Source organism: Spea bombifrons, chromosome 4, assembly GCF_027358695.1.
Source record: "Spea bombifrons isolate aSpeBom1 chromosome 4, aSpeBom1.2.pri, whole genome shotgun sequence".
Lineage (NCBI taxonomy): Eukaryota > Metazoa > Chordata > Amphibia > Anura > Pelobatidae > Spea > Spea bombifrons.
The window spans coordinates 75,364,274-75,382,855 of record NC_071090.1 but is presented as its reverse complement, the minus strand read 5'-3'; the positions used below and the strand labels follow the sequence as shown (position 1 = coordinate 75,382,855).

The 18,582-nt window shown below is 42.6% G+C and overlaps 2 protein-coding genes across 2 annotated transcripts in view; one reads left to right on the top strand and one right to left on the bottom strand.

Annotated features, from left to right (window-relative positions):
- Positions 1–1,556: 1,556 nt before the first annotated feature.
- Positions 1,557–3,945, bottom strand: PCLAF (PCNA clamp associated factor). The gene is made up of 4 exons (XM_053464776.1): positions 3,808–3,945; positions 2,190–2,273; positions 1,906–2,086; positions 1,557–1,768 (listed from the first exon to the last, which is right to left on the bottom strand). Exons 1-4 carry the CDS (start codon positions 3,863–3,865, stop codon positions 1,723–1,725), a joined length of 369 nt encoding a protein of 122 aa, XP_053320751.1. The 5' UTR covers positions 3,866–3,945; the 3' UTR covers positions 1,557–1,722.
- Positions 3,946–12,882: 8,937 nt separating this feature from the next.
- TRIP4 (thyroid hormone receptor interactor 4) overlaps positions 12,883–18,582 on the top strand; it is a 13,193-nt gene continuing 7,493 nt past the window's right edge. The window contains exons 1-5 of the mRNA XM_053462542.1: positions 12,883–13,061; positions 13,698–13,864; positions 14,071–14,216; positions 17,141–17,359; positions 17,451–17,529. Coding sequence (XP_053318517.1) covers positions 12,985–13,061; positions 13,698–13,864; positions 14,071–14,216; positions 17,141–17,359; positions 17,451–17,529 — 688 coding nt within the window. The 5' untranslated portion in view covers positions 12,883–12,984. The remainder of the gene's footprint in view (positions 13,062–13,697; positions 13,865–14,070; positions 14,217–17,140; positions 17,360–17,450; positions 17,530–18,582) is intronic.

Genomic DNA, 18,582 nt, shown 5'->3' with positions numbered 1-18,582 from the left:
TTGAAATCTGGAAGCAAATGAAGAGACCAATGGTGCAGTATTACAAAGCTTATTTTTAACCCCTTAATGACAAAGCCCGTATATGTATGGGCTCAAAATGCATTGTTTTCAATGGGTTTAGGGAGCGCCCATTGTCCTTAAGGGGTTAATATAAAGAAGCTGGTAAACACACAAAATTGTTGGCATAACCGAAAATGTTATGCTAAAAGGCTCAATATAAAATGTCCAACGAAAGAAAATAGTAGTCTCAGACTCCAACGAAGGATAATAATAGCAGCAATCTCAACGCGTTTCACCAAACACAGTTGGCTTCTTCAGGAGAAAATCAAGTGAATAAAATCCAAATCCGACGGATTACACTTTGTTTTATCCATTTGGATTTTATTCACTTGATTTTCTCCTGAAGAAGCCAACTGTGTTTGGTGAAACGCGTTGAGATTGCTGCTATTATTATCCTTCGTTGGAGTCTAAGACTACTATTTTCTTTCGTTGGACATTTTATATTGAGCCTTTTAGCATAACATTTTCGGTTATGCCAACAATTTTGTGAGTTTACCAGCTTCTTTATATTAAACATAAGCTTTGTAATACTGCACCATTGGTCTCTTCATTTGCTTTCCAGATTTCAAGATTATCTTCCATCTGATGGGCCTTCTTTACTTATTACTTTTGTGAGTGCAATATATCATTTATTACACCACTATAGTTGATTGTATTACACTATTGTGTTGTTTTATCTTTTTCCACATGTTTATGCGCCCCTCTTTTTGATATTTCGTTGCTGTACACTTGTGAGGAATGTTGTTCCAGGGAGCTGCAGAACGTGTAGGAGTATATTTTTCAGTGTTATCACCCACATTATTTAACTATTTATTTTCACGTGAAGGTGCTTTTTTCGTTCTTTATATAGTAAACAGATCAGCAAATACAGATATAAATACCATTTACAGAGTTTATATTTAAATTATTCCAGAACCGAGTAATCCAAACTCAGTTCTGTATATGACAATTTGCCTTATGTTGCTATTCCTGTTCACCACACCATACTGGTCAAATACACATAGACTCTTGGTCCACCTAAGTGTCTCTCGTGCATTAAACTCTCCCTTTTAGCGGTAGGTTTGCATAACCATGTAAATCATTGAAAATGAAACGTCTGAGATTACCCGAGTCTGAAGAATATAAACTAATTGGAACCTTAACATTCCAGTCTATGTTGATAAATAAAATCCAAGCTTTTTAAATGGACTCAGAGAAAGCTTCCCAGTTTCTTAAAATGGAAAGTGAACTCCTTTACAATCAATGCCGTTCTAGTTGGTTGATAAACTCTTGGGATTTAGATGCATTAGTTGGCCATGAGGTAGACTGCTGATATAATCTATGAATATGATGCACTACCCACAGCATGGTTCCCATGAGCACATATTCGCAAAAGACAAATTTACCAAAAAAAAAAAGCCGTTGTATAATTGTATTTCCCATTACGCTAAACAAAACTGACTCATGGCAAATAGCCGTGCAATAACCTGGATATAAATATAAAAACTACGAGTAGACACAGGAAAACCCGTTTTATTTAAAAATACTCTTATGTGTAAGAATAACTCAGATCGTAGCTGCCCAACAACAAGACCTGACCTGTACAAAAACCTACATCATGAACTTTATTTACAAATATACAGAAGTAGAATGAGAAACAAACTAATGACTTTGCAGAGCAGCTCATTCATCATCCGAAGCATCATCTTCTGAAGGAAGTGGACGGGATCTACAAAAACAAGCATTTAGACAGTTACCCAATGATACGTGACTCACAACCCTGTTGCTAATCTTTTTATTTTTTAATATAAAACAGGCTACCACCATTACTGTGAAACTGGTTTCATACCCCAACACATAACTTACTTCCTTGGTGCTTTCCCTACACCACTGCCGCCAGCTTCCTCATCATCATCAGACGGCACACGGTTCTCCTTCTCTGGTTTGCTGGTAGAAGGAGATCCAAAGAACTCTCCTATTCCTTTCTGCCATTTCGGCGTTGGTCTAACACACACTGGATTTCCTCCAGCATATTTGCTTTCAGCTGCTAAATAGATATATAAAAAAAAATATGAACTATGTCATGGGAAAATTTAATTAAAAAAATAAATAAATAAATAAAAAACACAAACCCCTTTGCATGAACTTACTTTTCTTCCCCGATGGCGATGTAAGTGGGTTTGAGGAACTAGAACTGCTTCCAAATGTTTTCCTTGGGGCTCTAGCAGCAACAGCTTTAGAAAAGAAAAATGCACATTAAAAGAGCATCTTAATGTGAACCAGAGGCTTTTGAAGAGGTGCATACCTTGTTTTCACAACATACCTAAAGCAGTTAAGCTTTGAAGACCTTAGGTCTCTTTAAAAGCAATGAGGCTGACGTCTGATTTTTTTGACAATATCATATGTTGCACAATAAAAACGCCTAGTTTTCATCCTGTTAATAAGGCACTTGTACCATTAGCTATAAAAGAAATGTTGTTTTGAACATTGTATTCTTTCTAAGTATATTGTCCATTTTAAGAGAAGATGGTGCATTATAACACTAATTTTACCAAATGAAGTTTGCAAAGGTCAACCCATACACAGCATGGGTGCACCATTTTCTAGAGCGCATTCGTCATCCTGCACCCACGCCCTATTCGGGATCTCTGTAAGTTGTTGGCGCTATATAAATGAAAAAATCTTGCTTTTTTGTTAGAAGCAAGTTGTTAAGTTACGCGTACAGATGGTTTCCACATTACTGGCAGGGAAATTTGTTACACGAGACTAAAAAAAACAAACTGTTTTTTTGTTTTACATTACTGAATTAGAGAACGGGATTCAATGTAATGCTCACCCAGCTACCTCAGTGCAGTGAGTATTTGTCACTATGCTTCTTGCGCATGTTTAGAACACCTTGCCCTGCCCCACGCAACCTCCATGCAAATATACCCAGATGGTGCCAGCCCTCCTCTGATGGGGCAACCGTGCAAAAGCATGGCTAGCCTGTCCATTTAAAAACATGGAATATACTTCTGGTATTTTGCTACAGAAACCTTATCAAACCTGGACAAACTGCAGTGACAGCAGTGCCAGTGATTATAGTATATTCAGAAAGCCATTTTATATTGAGCAAAATGGATAGCGTTTTAACCCAAAACAACTCACTTGGGCTAAAGCATTAACATTGAGTTGCTTGCCAGGACTTCAGTTTATACCTCAGAAAGGATGCCATGAGCAATCGGTTCAGTCAGCGGAGCTATTTTATGGGATATTTTGGTCTGGATCGTCAGAGGGCGCTGAGAGATTCACAAGACTTAGTTTTACCCCCTGTTACGGTGGCAGATACAGATCTATATAGGCACAAACCCATACTCATTAACCCGCAAAGGCCTGTTTCTACATATAGTTTTTGGCGGGAGCATGCTACATACAGGATATGATCGGTAACGGGAACTTGGCTACCGGCAAATCGTATCGGCGCCCAAGCAAGCGCGCAATCAAGGGGGTTAAAATCACCCATGAGACCAGATCAAAACTGTAAGTTTTGCGACCACATGTTAAAACTAAGTGAAATTACGAAATGTAGGCATTTGGACAAGTTTATTAGAGCGCATACATAGGAACTACACAGCTAATGCCTGTGACGCTTTCAGAAAGACAACTATCGGGGTAAACATAAAAGGTGTGGGCGGCTTGAGGCATTTTAACAGAAATCCGAGATGTAAATCCCGAACATCACAGGCAAACCAAGTGAACATATATGTACATGTGCGCCTTCTCGCCTACCTTTCCTGTAGCTCCCGCTGCCGCTAGAACCTGCACTGTCTGCCTTGGTGCGCACCATGTTCCCCCAACCAATAAACCCCCGCTGCCGCCAAAATCGCTCTACCCGTCAAAGAGGCTCCTGACCGGCCTTTAAACTTCCCGCTCAACCAGCAGGGCGTTTTTCCACGCCTTTTAGTTTCTTATTGGGTAAATATTGGGAGTCTCCACCCATTCACCAAAACTCCACCAATTGAAATGAGGCAGGCGGTTGTCCTAGCACGGATTCTAGATTTCCCGCCTGAAGATAGCCTGTCACTCTTGCCTCTGGTCTCGATTTTCGGCGGGTTAGAGGCGGCGTTTTTCATTTCCCGCTTTCCGAAATGAGATGATGTGTTGGCGTTTGCAATTTGGTGTAGAATTGGGTATTTAAAACGACAGTCCATGCTGAGGAAAACTAGTATCCTGTTTAGAGTATATACGCATCATTTCCAGCACGCAGTTAGATGTAATACACAATACTTATCGGAAGTGGAGCTTTGATATTCTCTATGAAGTAATAATCTATATGGGCCATGGCAATCCGACAGAAGCATGCTCACTTTAGTGTTTGTATCTCCATGTTACAAAAACCCTGTGACTGCACGCAAGCAGGTACATATATACACACGTGCCCTCTATTTTGAAACATGCTGCTGCAAACAGCTGGGTTAGTGAATACACTCTTACCTACCACAGAATAAAAGGTTAGGCGAGCTAGGTCTACATTGGTAGTGTTTGTAGGAGCAACAGTGGCAATTGTGTTCAGAAGGCCAGGAAACCAAAACATACTTATGTTATGCGCAACCAAAGAAAAGCATACAATAACAATGTTAAATATCTGTAAAGTGTTGGTCGTTTAACTGCCATGTATAGCTTGGGGGTGTAAAAGATTTAAAGGGACACTAGTGAACAAAACGCACATTAAAGTACTCTAAAGTACTGTAATGTGCGTTAAGCCTAGAATGGTTTATTTTTAGAGGAACGCCTCCCTCCGTGGTCTGACATTCACTGTGATATCATGCACACAATCAAACATTGGGGTTTATTCTCTAAACAGAGTTTGAAGGAGTGCTGTTGTTTCATCACCCTCATTTTACACTGTCTCTCAAGTCTCTCCAGCAAGAAGTAAAGGCTGGACCTGGTATGTAAGTTTGGCCGCCAACTGGAAATGCGCAGCTGGATGTTAAGTTTTCATATCCAGCCAGCAACAGCAAACTGCAACAGAAGATCAACTGATCAAGTCGTGCCAGATGACCAGGTCAGCAGAACTGATGGACTGACCCTGCATAATGTGCAGTTCAATGGTTGAGGAAATCTCACAGACTATAGGTTGTAAGCTTGTTTGAGCAGGGCGCTCATCTGTTGTCTATGTAAGTCAAATTGTTGTTACATACCATTGGGTTTGTCCTGTCCATCCATTGTACAATGATATGGAATTTGATGGTGCTATTTAAAATGATAAATAATTTTTATCACGAATCAAGATTTCAAGGAAATTTTAGGAATCAAAAAGAAAGAAGATTTAGAACTAACTCTTTTAAAGAGACATACACCCCAAGAGAGAATCCAAAAGAAAATTACAGGAGGGATTTTAGATTCAATAAAGAAAGAGGTCAAGTAAATACAGCACCATTATTAGAAAGGAATCAAGATAAATACATAAAACATAATATAACAGAAGACTCCAGGCAGTTTTTTTAGACAAGGAGCAATCCCAAAAAGAGGATTCTGGAAGAGAACAGAGATGGAATCTTCCAGTAAGGGAAACACGGAACAGGTTCCAGTTATTCTCCCAGTCCCCTGTAAAAAGAACGAAAATCTACAAAGATCCAGAGAATGTAGAGGACAGGGAACTAAATCTAAAATAAATTCAAATGAAGACATCATAAATATTTCAAAGGTAACACTCAACCCCACAGAACTTAAATTACTCTCAAAAGGTCTCAAATTCGCTCCAAATAAAGGTCCTAGCGGATTTGACCTTTTTATGGACGCACAAAAATTATTGCGTAAATTAACCATTAAAAGATTTTTTATGAAAAAAAGAACCAAATATGAATAATGAACTTATAAAAACAGATAATTTTTTACATACAGCCTTTAGACCCAAATCTCACTTCTTTCCACACCAAGAAAAAAGTGAGCATATACAAGTTTTTACAGACATGTTACTTCACGAATTTGAAAAGATTGAACAAAACAAAAAACGTAAACACAATCTCACAAGACAAGAACAACAGAGTCTGAAAACACTAAAAGATAACAAACAAATAGTGGTAAAGGCTGCAGATAAAGGCGGGTACTCTGTCATTATGGACAGATCATACTATTTAGAAGAGGTCTTCTAAAAGAAGAGATCAAGTGATCAAGTCGTGCTGAAACTACAGCTCTATGTACCCTCCTTTTAGTGTACACCTTGCAAAATCTTGTGTACCCTCACCTACTGAAAAATATAACATGCATAGCAAGGCCATTCCAAAACGTTAATCTTCTTCTGGTGAAGCCATGCTTTTGTGGATTTGGATGTGTGCTTTGGGTTGTTGTCATGCTAAAAGGTGAACTTCAGCTTTATAACGGACACCTGAAGGTTTTGTGCCAAAATTGCCCGGTATTTAGAACTGTTCATAATTCCCTCCCCGCGGTTCCAGCTGAAGAAAAACAGCCCCAAAGCATGATGCTGCCACCACCATGCTTCACTGTGGGTATGGTGTTCTTTGGGTGATGTATGTCACGACCTCCCTTATACTGGCACTTACCGCGGAAGTTATTCCACCTGGAATACTACGACCAAAGGAGGAGCCCCTGGCAGCAGCACCCCAGGATTTAGATGATCCCAACAGCAAGGAGGCCAGATAAGGTAGGTATAGGTAGTAGTAGATACGGAGTTGATAGTACAAGGAGCAAGACTTAGCAAAGACTGGAAAGCCGAGGCAGGATACGGACACAGGAACACAATAAGCCGTGGTCGAGATCCAGAGAGGGTAGTCAGGTAAGCCGTGGTCGAGATCCAGAGAGGGTAGTCAGGTAAGCCGTGGTCGAGATCCAGAGAGGGTAGTCAGGTAAGCCGAGGTTCAGCAACAAGATCAGCAAGGCACAGTACAAAATCAGCAGGCAAAGAGAGGTCAGGCAAGCAAAGGGTCAAAAATTAGCTGGAAGTAACACAAAACACAACCGAGCAAAAAGACCACAACAGGGTAACTGGCTAGAGAACTTCCTGACTTTTAAATCTGGTGCCAGAACCTAACCCCGCCCCTAAGATGACGTCACCGCAGAAGCTCTAGACGGCCATCCAAACCACGCCTCCAGTTGTGTGGCAACGAAGTGCTCCTGCTGCGAAGAGACCGAGTAGAGGTAAGTCCCTGACTCCGGGGATCTCCACTGCTGCAGGCAGGCTGCTGCAGCGTGGAAGGAAGATCCCCGGAGGAAGCCCTATATGCCCCGGATCTCGGTGGACCACAGGCATCCGCCTGCCTGTGTCTGCCGAGATCTGTGTCAGTGACACTAGACCTCGGCGCCCGGCGTTCACGGGCATCGGCTTGCCCGTGTCTGCCGGGATCCGAGTCAGTGTCACACGATCTCGGAGCCCGGCGTTCACAGGCATCGGCTTGCCTGTGTTTGCCGGGAACCGAGACCGTGACCCGCGACCTCGGAACCCGGCGTTCACAGGCATCGGCTTGCCTGTGTTTGCCGGGATCCGAGTGTACTGGCAAACTCTTGCCGGTACCGGCCGGGACCCGGGACCGTGACAATGTACAGTGTTGTTTTTGCACCAAATATACCTTTTGGAATTATGGCCAAAAGGTTCAACCTTGGTTTCATCGGACAATAACACATTTTCTCACGTGCTTTTGGGGGACTTGATGTTTCTGTTTGCAAACTTTAGTCTGGCTTGGATATTTTTCTTTGTAAGAAATGGCTTCCGTCTTTCCACCCTACCCCATGGCCCATTCATATGAAGAATACGGGAGATTGTTGTGGCATGTAGCACACGGCCAGTACTTGCCAGAAATTCCTGCAGTTCCTGTAATGTTGCAGTATGCTTCTTGTAAGCCTCCCTGACCAGTTTTCTTCTCACCTTTTCATCAATTTTGGACGTCTAGTTATTGGTAATTTCTCTATTGTGCCATATTGTCTCGACTTGATGACTGTAAAGTGCAAAAGATGTTATTAGGAGCTATCTTTAACTTATTTGACAAAGCTACTCTACAACATTTAAAGTGCTGGTTCCCTTTCACACCCTTTACAAAATTGAGGAAGAAAAGTACCGTATTTGCTCGATTATAAGACGACCCTGATTATAAGACGACCCCCCAAAATCAAAATATTAATTTAGGAAAAAAACAAAAAGCCTGAATATAAGACTACCCTATAGGAAAAAAGTTTTACTAGTAAATATTAATTCATGTAAACTAATTTTCATATTTAATAAAAGCTATGATTGAGAAAGATATATTTTTAATTTCTTTTTATATCCCAACCTGCCCCCCCAGTTATGCACATCTGCCCCCAGGCTTGCCACTCTGCCCCCAGAAATGCCTTATACCCCCCTATTTGCCACTCTGCCCCATGATGTGCCTTTTAACCCTCTATATGCCACGCTGCCTCCAGAAATGTCTTATACCCTCCTATATGCCACTGTGCCCCATGATATGCCTTTTAACCCCCTATATGCACCTCTGCCCCATGATATGCCTTATACTCTGGCATATAGGGGGTTAAAAGGCATATCATGGGGCTGAGTGGCATATAGGGGGTTAAAATGCATTTCTGGAGATATATATATATATATACTGCTAACAGCAATCACACTCCTATCAAGCCAAGGCAGCCAGTACATGCTGGAACCTGGAGATGATAGAAGTGTGATTACAGCCTCCCTATGCCATGCTACCACCACCACCACCCTTACACATCCATGCTATCACACACACACTCATTCACAAACATTTAAATACTCATTCATTCCATTAATCACACACATACACACACACACTCAAACCCCCCTTACCTGAACTGCAGATCTCCCACTCGCAGACTTCTGCAGGGGCCCGGCTGTGCGAGCAACTTCTCTGGCCCCGCCCCCAGAGGAAGGAGGGGGGAGGTCGAGTTATGCGAGGACTGTGCTAGCTTCCTGTTTCCTGCTGCTAATAGCAGAGATGCTGCTCGCGATCAAAGCCCTGTAAGCAGCACGGCCGAAGCAGAATGAGGTCTGATTAGAAGACGACCTCGATTATAAGACGAGGGGTATTTTTCAGAGCATTTGCTCTGGAAAAAAACTCGTCTTATAATCAAGCAAATACGGTAGATGGAACGCTATGATACAATTGTAACAGAATATAACAAAATATTGTGCAAGTATCTTATCACAAAAGAAAAAAAAGATACTTAAATAAACTGTTAGAGGGTCCTGAAGAGCTTCATTTGAAAATACAATTTATCTTCTCCTTTTTTTCCTTTTTTTCTGAGTTTCAGGATACTCTCCCCCTCTGTAGTTCAACTCACATTAGCAGGAGCAGATCAAAATACAGCTCAGTATATCAGCTTGTCTTTATTTTTTCACATCCCAACTCTGACATATGGTGGATGACGCTGGCTCATATTATATAATGCATAAGAAAAATACGATATAGTGTAATAAATTTTTTAATCATATAAAGTGAAAAATAGGTAAAAAGGCTTACTCTTAGCTGTGGCGGCTACTCTCACGAGAGTCACTAACAACACATATAATTAAACGATTCTCAGGAGTCCTGGATATTTTTCGCTGGGTAACAAAAGGCACTCACCGCAGGAGATCTTCAGAACAGGGAACCACCAGGTTAACTCAGGATGATCGCAACCGTAAAGGAAGCCGCAGTGATAGCAGAGAAGGGTAGATACTGAGCTGAAGCAGCGAGGCGCAGCAAGCAGCAGATGATAGGAACAGCCAGGGGTCAGGTACACGATGCAGGTAGTCAGACGAGCCAAGGATCAGGTACACGATGCGGGTAGTCAGACGAGCCAGGGGTCAGGTACACTAAGCGGGTAGTCAGACGAGCCAGGGATCAGGTACACGAAGCGAGTAGTCAGACGAGCCAGGGATCAGGTACACGAAGCGAGTAGTCAGACGAGCCAGGGATCAGGTACACGAAGCGAGTAGTCAGACGAGCCAGGGGTCAGGTACACTAAGCGGATAGTCGGATGAGCCAGGGGTCGGTAACAAGAGTCTCAGGCAGAGGTACAAAATCAGCAGGAAAGCCAATGGTCAACCAAATAGTAGCAATACAAACTCAAACTCAGGGAATAGACCACAACAGGGTGACTGTGAGGAGTACTGCAGGGTTTTTAAATCTGGCGCCACCTAAAGCCACGCCCCTGACGCACTGTGACGTCCCTCTGACTGCGCCCCCAGTGGAGACCGGCGAACCGGTAAGTAAACGTCTCTGGGGATTCCTAAGGCAGCGAGCAGATTTTATTCTGATCGCTGCCGAATCCCCAGACCTGTCATCCTGCTTCCTGCCCCGGCGATCGGGTTGCCGATTGCCAGTGCAGGGAGATCGGGGCCCCACGGATATTATGTGCGGACGCCCGCCCGCCGGAGACGGAGTCCGAGCTCTTTTGCTCGGGTCTCCGTGACCCGCGAGCGGATCGCCGCACACGAGATCCTGGGACCGCGACAGACGCATTTCGCCGCGCCCAGGGCTTCTTCAAGTGACGTGAAGAATACGGGAGATTGTTGTAGCACACAGCCAGTACTTGCCAGAAATTCCTGCAGTTCCTTTAATGTTGCAGTAGGCCTCTTGTAAGCCCCCCTGACTGTTTTCTTCTCGTCTTTTCATCAATTTTGGAGGGACGTCTAGTTCTTGGTAATGTCTCTGTTGTGCCATATTTTCTCCACTTGATGATGACTATCTTCACTCTGTTCCATGGTATATCTAATGCTTTGGAAATTCTTTTGTACCCTTCTCCTGACTGAAATCTTTCAACAATGAGATCCCTCTGATGCTTTGGAAGCTCTCTGCGGACCATGGCTTTTGCACACTTATGCAACCAGGGGAGTGTAGAGTTTTTATATCCACTGTATAATACATTAAAAATTAACATAAGACTGGCACTATCCTAACGAAGTTTAACATATGTAATTTTATTAAATAAAATAATGCAGCAGCAACATCAACACACACAGATGAACTACGTTGTACGCTGCTACAGGCACTACAATAAGTGTTTGAAGGCACCTTCCAAGGCGCCTGACACACCAAGCATTGCCGACAGGGGACGATCCAGAGAGGCAATCACCCTAAAAGACACACCCATATCCAAATCTGTCCATACTACCATACCCCATTACACTACCATACCCTGACACACACTCACCCCGACATACACCAACTTACCAAGAAAAACACATGTACGATAACATACAGAGACTCATATACACTATCATACCCAGACACACATTCACACGCACTCACGCCACTCGCTAATCATGCTTCGGCCTTTTCTTCAGTATAGCCGTGCTACAACTGCTTAACATAATGTAATTTTGCATGACCCTGGTCAACCCTGAATACTCCGGGGTTCAACTTTGTTTTAGTAGCCGGTCCTAGTGGCACCCCAGGCAAGAATATTCTCTTACACTCCCCCTTTTTGTTTTACATAGATGCAATATTTTTAGAGCCTAGCAGAATGAAGATGCAATACAGACCAGGGTGCAGATCTGTTATTTCTTATGCAGGGGTAGCTGAGCCAGGTAGAAAGGGTACATCACCCCCAGGCTTAAGAATTTATTGCTCTGCCCCCTTACTCTATACAGCGTCTTCACGGCTCAGTACTCTGTTCTCTACACCACCAACCGGGCTTATACACTCAAACACTAAATGCAAATACGCACATTTTATCCCTGAACACTGAGACCGACAGTCGTACACACTAATTTTAACCAAGTATAGGCACAGACAATGGTTCATGGTGGACATTTTCACAGTTGCGAAGGAGATTTCCAATTTTTCTTTTCAAACAATACTAAATAGTGCCCCTGAGTTAAGCGTGTGTTAGAGTGAATCATTCTATTTATTTTAAGCCCAAAACATTAAAAGTATGGATAGACTGTCACAATACACACAATACCTTGCCCTTACAAAGGCCTGCCTATACATACATACACTTGCACATTCAAGCTTGCCCTTACACACAAACATACTGGTTCATATTTAATCTTACAAACCACACACTTATTTGACCTTAGACACACTAGCCCTAACATACACACACTTTCAAAATACAAACACTCTCCCGTTTCTCATCACCCCTCTTTTTTATCTATCCCTATCTCTGTTTCTCATTACCTCCCCACTTTCTCCTTATCTCTCTCCTTTCTCTTTATCTCTCGCCCTTTCTCCTCCTACTCTTCCTCAGTTTTTTTTCTTATTTATGACCTGTGCCAAAGACTGTGGTGGGAGTGCGAGATCTGCTTCAGCGCTCCCTTGCTGTATGTGCGGGTTCCATTCTGCCATCAGCACAGGTGTTAGGGAGCACTGAAGCAGAAGTCTGAAGGAACAGACCTCCTGCTTCCCTGCTCTGTGATCCCCCCAGCCTGACCTGCACCTGACACCCGCAACTGCTGATTTCCTGGGACAATGAAAGTACTGAGACAAGCTCCCAATTCTATGGACTGTCCCAGAAACAATAGGACAGTTGGCCACTATGCTGTGGTTCTGTCATGCAAACATTATAAAATAACCCTGGTCCTGAAGGGGTTTAATTGAAATGATGGAAAACATTTGCATGGAAGCTTTAATGACGGTCAGACAGACTGTCCCAAACACTCCGTAGAAAAGAATGATACGTAGTTATATTTTTCAGTATACACATAGTTAAATACAAATGTATATGGAACGCTTATAGTAAAGCCACCTCAGGCTTGATATACATCGTACAACTAACCTCGTCCAACAACCACTGATACAAGCATTATGCAATTTGCATTGAAACATTCTTGCCATTGTAGGATAGGAAGGACTTAAGAGTTCGCGGCTGTGTTTCCGAGAGGAACATTGTGAGTGTAGCTCAGAGTGCGTGTCACTGTTATTGGCCGGCTTGGCAGTTCCGGTTCCGCAGACAGACGTCTCCGTTACCGGTTCCGCAGTCAGACGTCGCTGTTACTTGTTCGGTGTTAGGATGGCGGATCTGCTGAGATGGTGTGTGGGGGAGTTGGAAAGATCATTCGGGCTGAGTGGCAGCGAGGACATCGTGCAGTGAGTTTAAGAAATAATTGGGTAGAAAGTACCGGTCATCAATGTAGAACTGAGTAATGCGAAGGGGATCGCTAACTTTTAGACGATTAGTGAATTCCATGTGGGTAACAACAACCCCTGAAATTAAAGGGCAGTTCCATGTAGACAGTACATGGACGCGGTGTGTTGTAGACCTGTCATTGGGTTTTGTACGCTAGAGGTTTGACCACTTCTTTACTGTGGGTATATATGTATATTTTAAAAATCGGGGGTGCTACATTTGTATATGATTTTGATGTGAACATTTGGTGTACTCTCCTGCAGCCATGTTTCCAAGTAACATTTATTCTACGTTTTGTTTGTATGTGTACAGATACTAAAGAATATGATGTGTCATTTGGGTAAGACCATCTTACTTAGGAAAGCAGGTTGCTAAAAGTACCTAGCACAAGTTTCTTCTAGTCCTCCTAAAGCTGAAACTCTATTCAGTCAGTTCACTATTTCCTGTTTTCCAGCAGATTCCATAGTTATTACAATAACGTAGAGTGAAAATCAGCAGTACTAAGACATTTGTACAGAAGGAAGAGAGGGTCCTGCTCTTTGCAGGCCTGAAATCTAATTTAAAAACTTTACTTGCATTACCTCACTTTAACACAGGTACATGCTGTCCATTGATAATGAAGAAGAATTTGAAGAGTACATTAATGACCTTGTCCAGGGCTCAGATGAGAAAAAGTGTTCTTTTATTCGTGAGTTGAAGGATCGATGGAGGAAGACCAAGCAACCATCCAACTCAACCTCGCCACAGACATACAAGAAAGATGGTCAGTTCCTAAAGATTGTTTTCTGCATATAAATAGACCCCTTACAATGCTGAACAGCAGACAATATGAATCATTTATTTTACCCTATAGTTATTGTACTGGCATTTGCATTTATGAATTGTTTGAGCAGCGAGCCTTGACCTTCTCAAGGAATTGTTATCTAAAGAGGTCCGTTTTTTATTTTCTCCGCATGGTCTATGGAAAAGAGGCTTGCCACGTGCAGGGGCTGCTTTCAGGAGAGCTGGGCAAGAAAGGGAAACGAAAAGGCAGGAACAAGCTGGAACCTCTTCCTACACAGTCTTTAGTAAACACAACTGTTGAAGAAGTGAAGACTCCAATGGACTTGGCTAAGGTTTGTGATATCGTGTAACCTAGGGATGCACCGATATACCAGTGGCAGAAATATATCTGCCGAAAAGGGCATTATCGGCAAAACGCCGAAATAAAAAAAAAGTCAGAAAAAAATCATCTGCAGGGGCCAGGCTGCTTAACTGTGCATTGTTCGCACACTGTCGAGCAGCGTCTCTTGTACTGGCCAGGAACCCAGCGGAGTCACGTGAATGCACATCGCATGACTCTCTCACTCGCAGACCCCTGCAGGGACCCTGCAGCTTCCGTTTGTGCGAACAACTTTTCTTGCCCCGCTGAGAAGAAGGAATATTTGTGAATGAGTAAATGAACGAATGAATGTCTGTGTGATAGCATACCTGTGTAAGTGGGGGGGAGTAGCACGGCATAGGGAGCCTGTAATCACATTCCTATCATGCTCAGGTTCTATCATGTACTGGCTGCCTGGGCACGATAGGAGTGTACTTGCTGTTAGCAATTATATATAAATATTGTTACATTTTTTTGTCTAATTTTAGTGTGTTAACCACACTTTTATTAAAAGTAACACACCAAAATTGGATAGAAAAATACAATAACAATATTATCACACGCACACATATATTAATATATAATATTGTTACTTTTTTTGTCCAATTTTAGTGTGTTAACCACACTTTTATTAAAAGTAACACACCAAATATAAATATATTAAATAACAATATTAATATATGTGTGCGTGTGATAATATTGTTATTGTATTTTTCTATCCAATTTTGGTGTGTTACTTTTAATAAAAGTGTGGTTAACACACTAAAATTGGCCAAAAAAGTAACAATATTATATATTAATATACCGTATTGGCTCGGATATAGGCCGCCCCCGTATATAGGCCGCACCCTAAAAGTTTGGTGCTTTTTTAAAGAAAAAGTTTTTTTTCTTTAAAAAAGCACCAAAAAAAACATGTTGCCACTCTGTCCCCCCCCGAGATATGCTGCCACTGTCCTCCCTCCCCGAGATATGCTGCCGCTGTCCTCCCTCCCCGAGATACGCTGCCGCTGTCCTCCCTCCCCGCGATACGCTGCCGCTGTCCTCCCTCCCCGCGATACGCTGCCGCTGTCCTCCCTCCCCGCGATACGCTGCCGCTGTCCTCCCTCCCCGCGATACGCTGCCGCTGTCCTCCCTCCCCGCGATACGCTGCCGCTGTCCTCCTCTGCCCCCCCCTCCTCGGTACCGGTACCGGAAGTTGCATGCGCGTATTGCGTAAATGTCTCCCGCCGGCCCCGCAAGACACCCGGGAGTCTGCTCCGGTAAGTCGGGGGTGGGCAGAGGTAAAGCGCTTAGATAACCTCCCGTGCCGGCACCCCCCCCCCCCGTGGGAAGTGCTGGCAGGGGAGGCTGTCTGAGCGTATCGGGGAGAAGGATGCAGGTCCCCTGCACCGCTGCGGGGGATCTGTATCTTAACCCCGCTGCCTGCCCGGCGCCCGGGACTGCATGTCCCGGGCGTCGGGCGCTAGACCCCGAATATAGGCCGCACCCCCACTTTAAAAACTTAAAGTGGGGGAAAAAAGTGCGGCCTATATTCGAGCCAATACGGTATGTGTGCGTGTGATAATATTGTTGTTGTATTTTTCTATCCAGTTTTGGTGTGTTACTTTTAATAAAAGTGTGGTTAACAACAAAAAAGTAACAATATTTTATATATATTATATATATATATGTATATATATTGTTACTTTTTTTGTCCAATTTTAGTGTTAACCACACTTTTATTAAAAGTAACACACCAAAATTGGATAGAAAAATACAATAACAATATTAAAACACGCACACATATATTAATATTGTTATTGAATATTTCTATCCAATTTTGGTGTGTTACTTTTAATAAAAGTGAGGTTATTTTGTTTTTTTTATTATTTTAAAGGTGGGGGATCATTTTAGGTTTCGGCCAAGCGAATCCTGAATTTTCGGTTATAGTCGAGAATTTTCATTTTGGTGCATCCCTAAGTCATTGTAACCCAATCAAGTAACAAGTACTGATTTATTATATAAAGTGCAGAATGTCAAGCTGTTAAAATAGCAAATATTTAGGTTGAGTTTAAGATAACAATAGAGTTATGACAAAATAAGATTTTGTTCAGCCACAGCTGTAAAGCATACAAAGTGGCAAACAAGGCTTTCCATGGAAAATCAACAGCCATTATCTGGCTTGTCCTGGTGTAAAGACCTGGTGACAAGCCACTCTGATTAACTAGCAGCTAACTTCCAGGGAACGCTTAAGCACTTTAAAGGGACAGTTTAATATCCATAACATCCCTCTAAAGAATAATCCTTAATACATTTTTATGTGAGTTCTGTAATACACATTCCTTCAACAACAAAAAAAAAATAATCCAGAAAATACAGGATCTCGAATTTCCAATCCTGCAGCAGAAGCTGTCCTCAGTGGTCCGATATTTCTGCCTCAAGCTGTCAGTCAGTGACAGTAAAGTACCCCCGTTGAAATCAATGGCAGTAGTGTCCAGACACGCACGTGAAGTCTGAACAGACCCCTCACTGCAGTGTTTGCTAAGCCAGCACCAGAGCTTCTGCAACGCATTTGCTGGTGGAGGTGTAGAAAGGAGCATATGAGGGGGATTCTGCAGAATCCCTCCATGAATTTGCAAAACAGAGAGCATGAAAATTTAAAGGGACCACACAGCTATTTAGTGCATTTTCATGATACCCTCAGTGCCACCCAGGCCCGGCAAGAGATCTGATTATTTCAGTGGGAGTGCTTTCTTGCTACTCATCTGTTTTAAGAAGCCAGTCACTGGGGCAAAACATTTGACCACAGATGGGTGTTGCACTGCAGCTTTTCTTAAAGGTGATTTATGTTTAACCCATTTTAGTGAGTTTATATTAAAGTCTGTGCTTAAACAAATCATATATTTTTCATTTGTTTAGGCTCAAGCAATGGCCAGCCTCACATCTACTAAGAAGAAACAAAAGTACGTCAACCTGTATGCCAAAGAGGGTCAGGACAGACTGGCTGTGCTGATCCCTGGACGCTACCCCTGCGAATGCCTGGCCCAGAAACATAGGCTTATCAACAACTGCATGGCTTGTGGACGTATTGTGTGTGAACAGGAGGGCTCTGGGCCTTGTCTCTTCTGTGGGAACTTGGTAAGCAACACTTGCTGCTTAACCATTTTCTTAAACTGAACCCTGCTTAGCATCATGTTCTTCTTCACCTCTCTTTAATTCAACCGCTTAGGTGTGCACCAATGAAGAACAGGATATTCTGCAGCGAGACTCAAACAAAAGCCAAAAATTACGGAAGAAACTTCTGGGAGGTAAAAACTTTACACTGTTGTGAAGAGTTAGTGTTCTCCTTGCTACAACAAAATGTTGTATTATGCCTACAGTAAACATTGTTTTCCCTGTGAATCCCTTGTGGCACAATGGAGAGATGGAGGTTCTGCCTCCCGAGGTAGGCAAGATGTTCTCATTCTGTTCTCGCCTTTAAGCCCTCGCTGTTTCCCAAAGACCACACTGAAGGCAACAAATACCAAAACAAAACATTATAGTGGGGGGTGTGCCACTGAGGGATATACAGGGAAAACAAAGTTCACAGTAAGTGGAATTCAATGTTTCCTTGCTGTCACTGGAGGCACCACAGAGTTATAACAAAGAAAGGGAGGGAGAAAAAAAAATAAGCACAGAGGTGGCATCACTGGCAGAGTGAAGATCCAGGTGGTAGTGTTTGAGGAGTGTGGCAGCCTTGCAAATCCGGTCAGGACTGACAAGATGTCTTTTGGCCCAGGAAGCAGCCACAGCTCTAGCGTGGTGAGCTGTGCGAAAATCCGGAACCTGCAGATTAGCTCTGGCATTACAGGTACAGATAACTTGTAGAATTCACCAAACAATAGAGCGCTTGGATGTCTTGTGCCTTTTCGTTGGACCCACATATCAACTGAACAGACTAGAGGATCTTATGAAGCTTGAGTTCTGCCAAGAAATATAGAAAGGAATCTCTTCAAATCTCAAAGGTATTAAGGACCTTAATCCTGACATCTTATTAGAAATCTTCACAGAAAATATGAAGAGCAATCTCTTGGTTGTAATGGAAAGCCAAATTAACTTAAATAACCAATTCAGATGGCAAACACAGGAGTATCTTATCGGGAAAAAACTGAACAAAAGGTTATTGAATATTCATAACCTGTAACTTGCTAGTAAGAGCTGTCTTCCAAAACAGAGTTATCTTCCAAAACAAAAAGGAACATAAGCTTCTTCCAATGGTTCAAATGGGTCATTGGTGAGCTGATTATGAATGAACCATATTAAGGTCCCAGGGAGGAGTTTTGGTAGATGTTCTAAAAAGGATCTGGTCTTTGGCTTTAATG

What these genes read in the sequence shown, in the direction of transcription:
- PCLAF (XM_053464776.1), bottom strand. Translation starts at nt 3,865, where the DNA reads ATGGTGCGCACCAAGGCAGACAGTGCAGGTTCTAGCGGCAGCGGGAGC. An exon ending in CAGCGGGAGCTACAGGAAAG is followed by an intron (nt 2,274 to 3,807) that starts GTAGGCGAGAAG and finishes TCTTTTCTAAAG; the next exon opens with CTGTTGCTGCTAGAGCCCCA. An exon ending in GTAGGGAAAGCACCAAGGAA is followed by an intron (nt 1,769 to 1,905) that starts GTAAGTTATGTG and finishes TTGTTTTTGTAG; the next exon opens with ATCCCGTCCACTTCCTTCAG.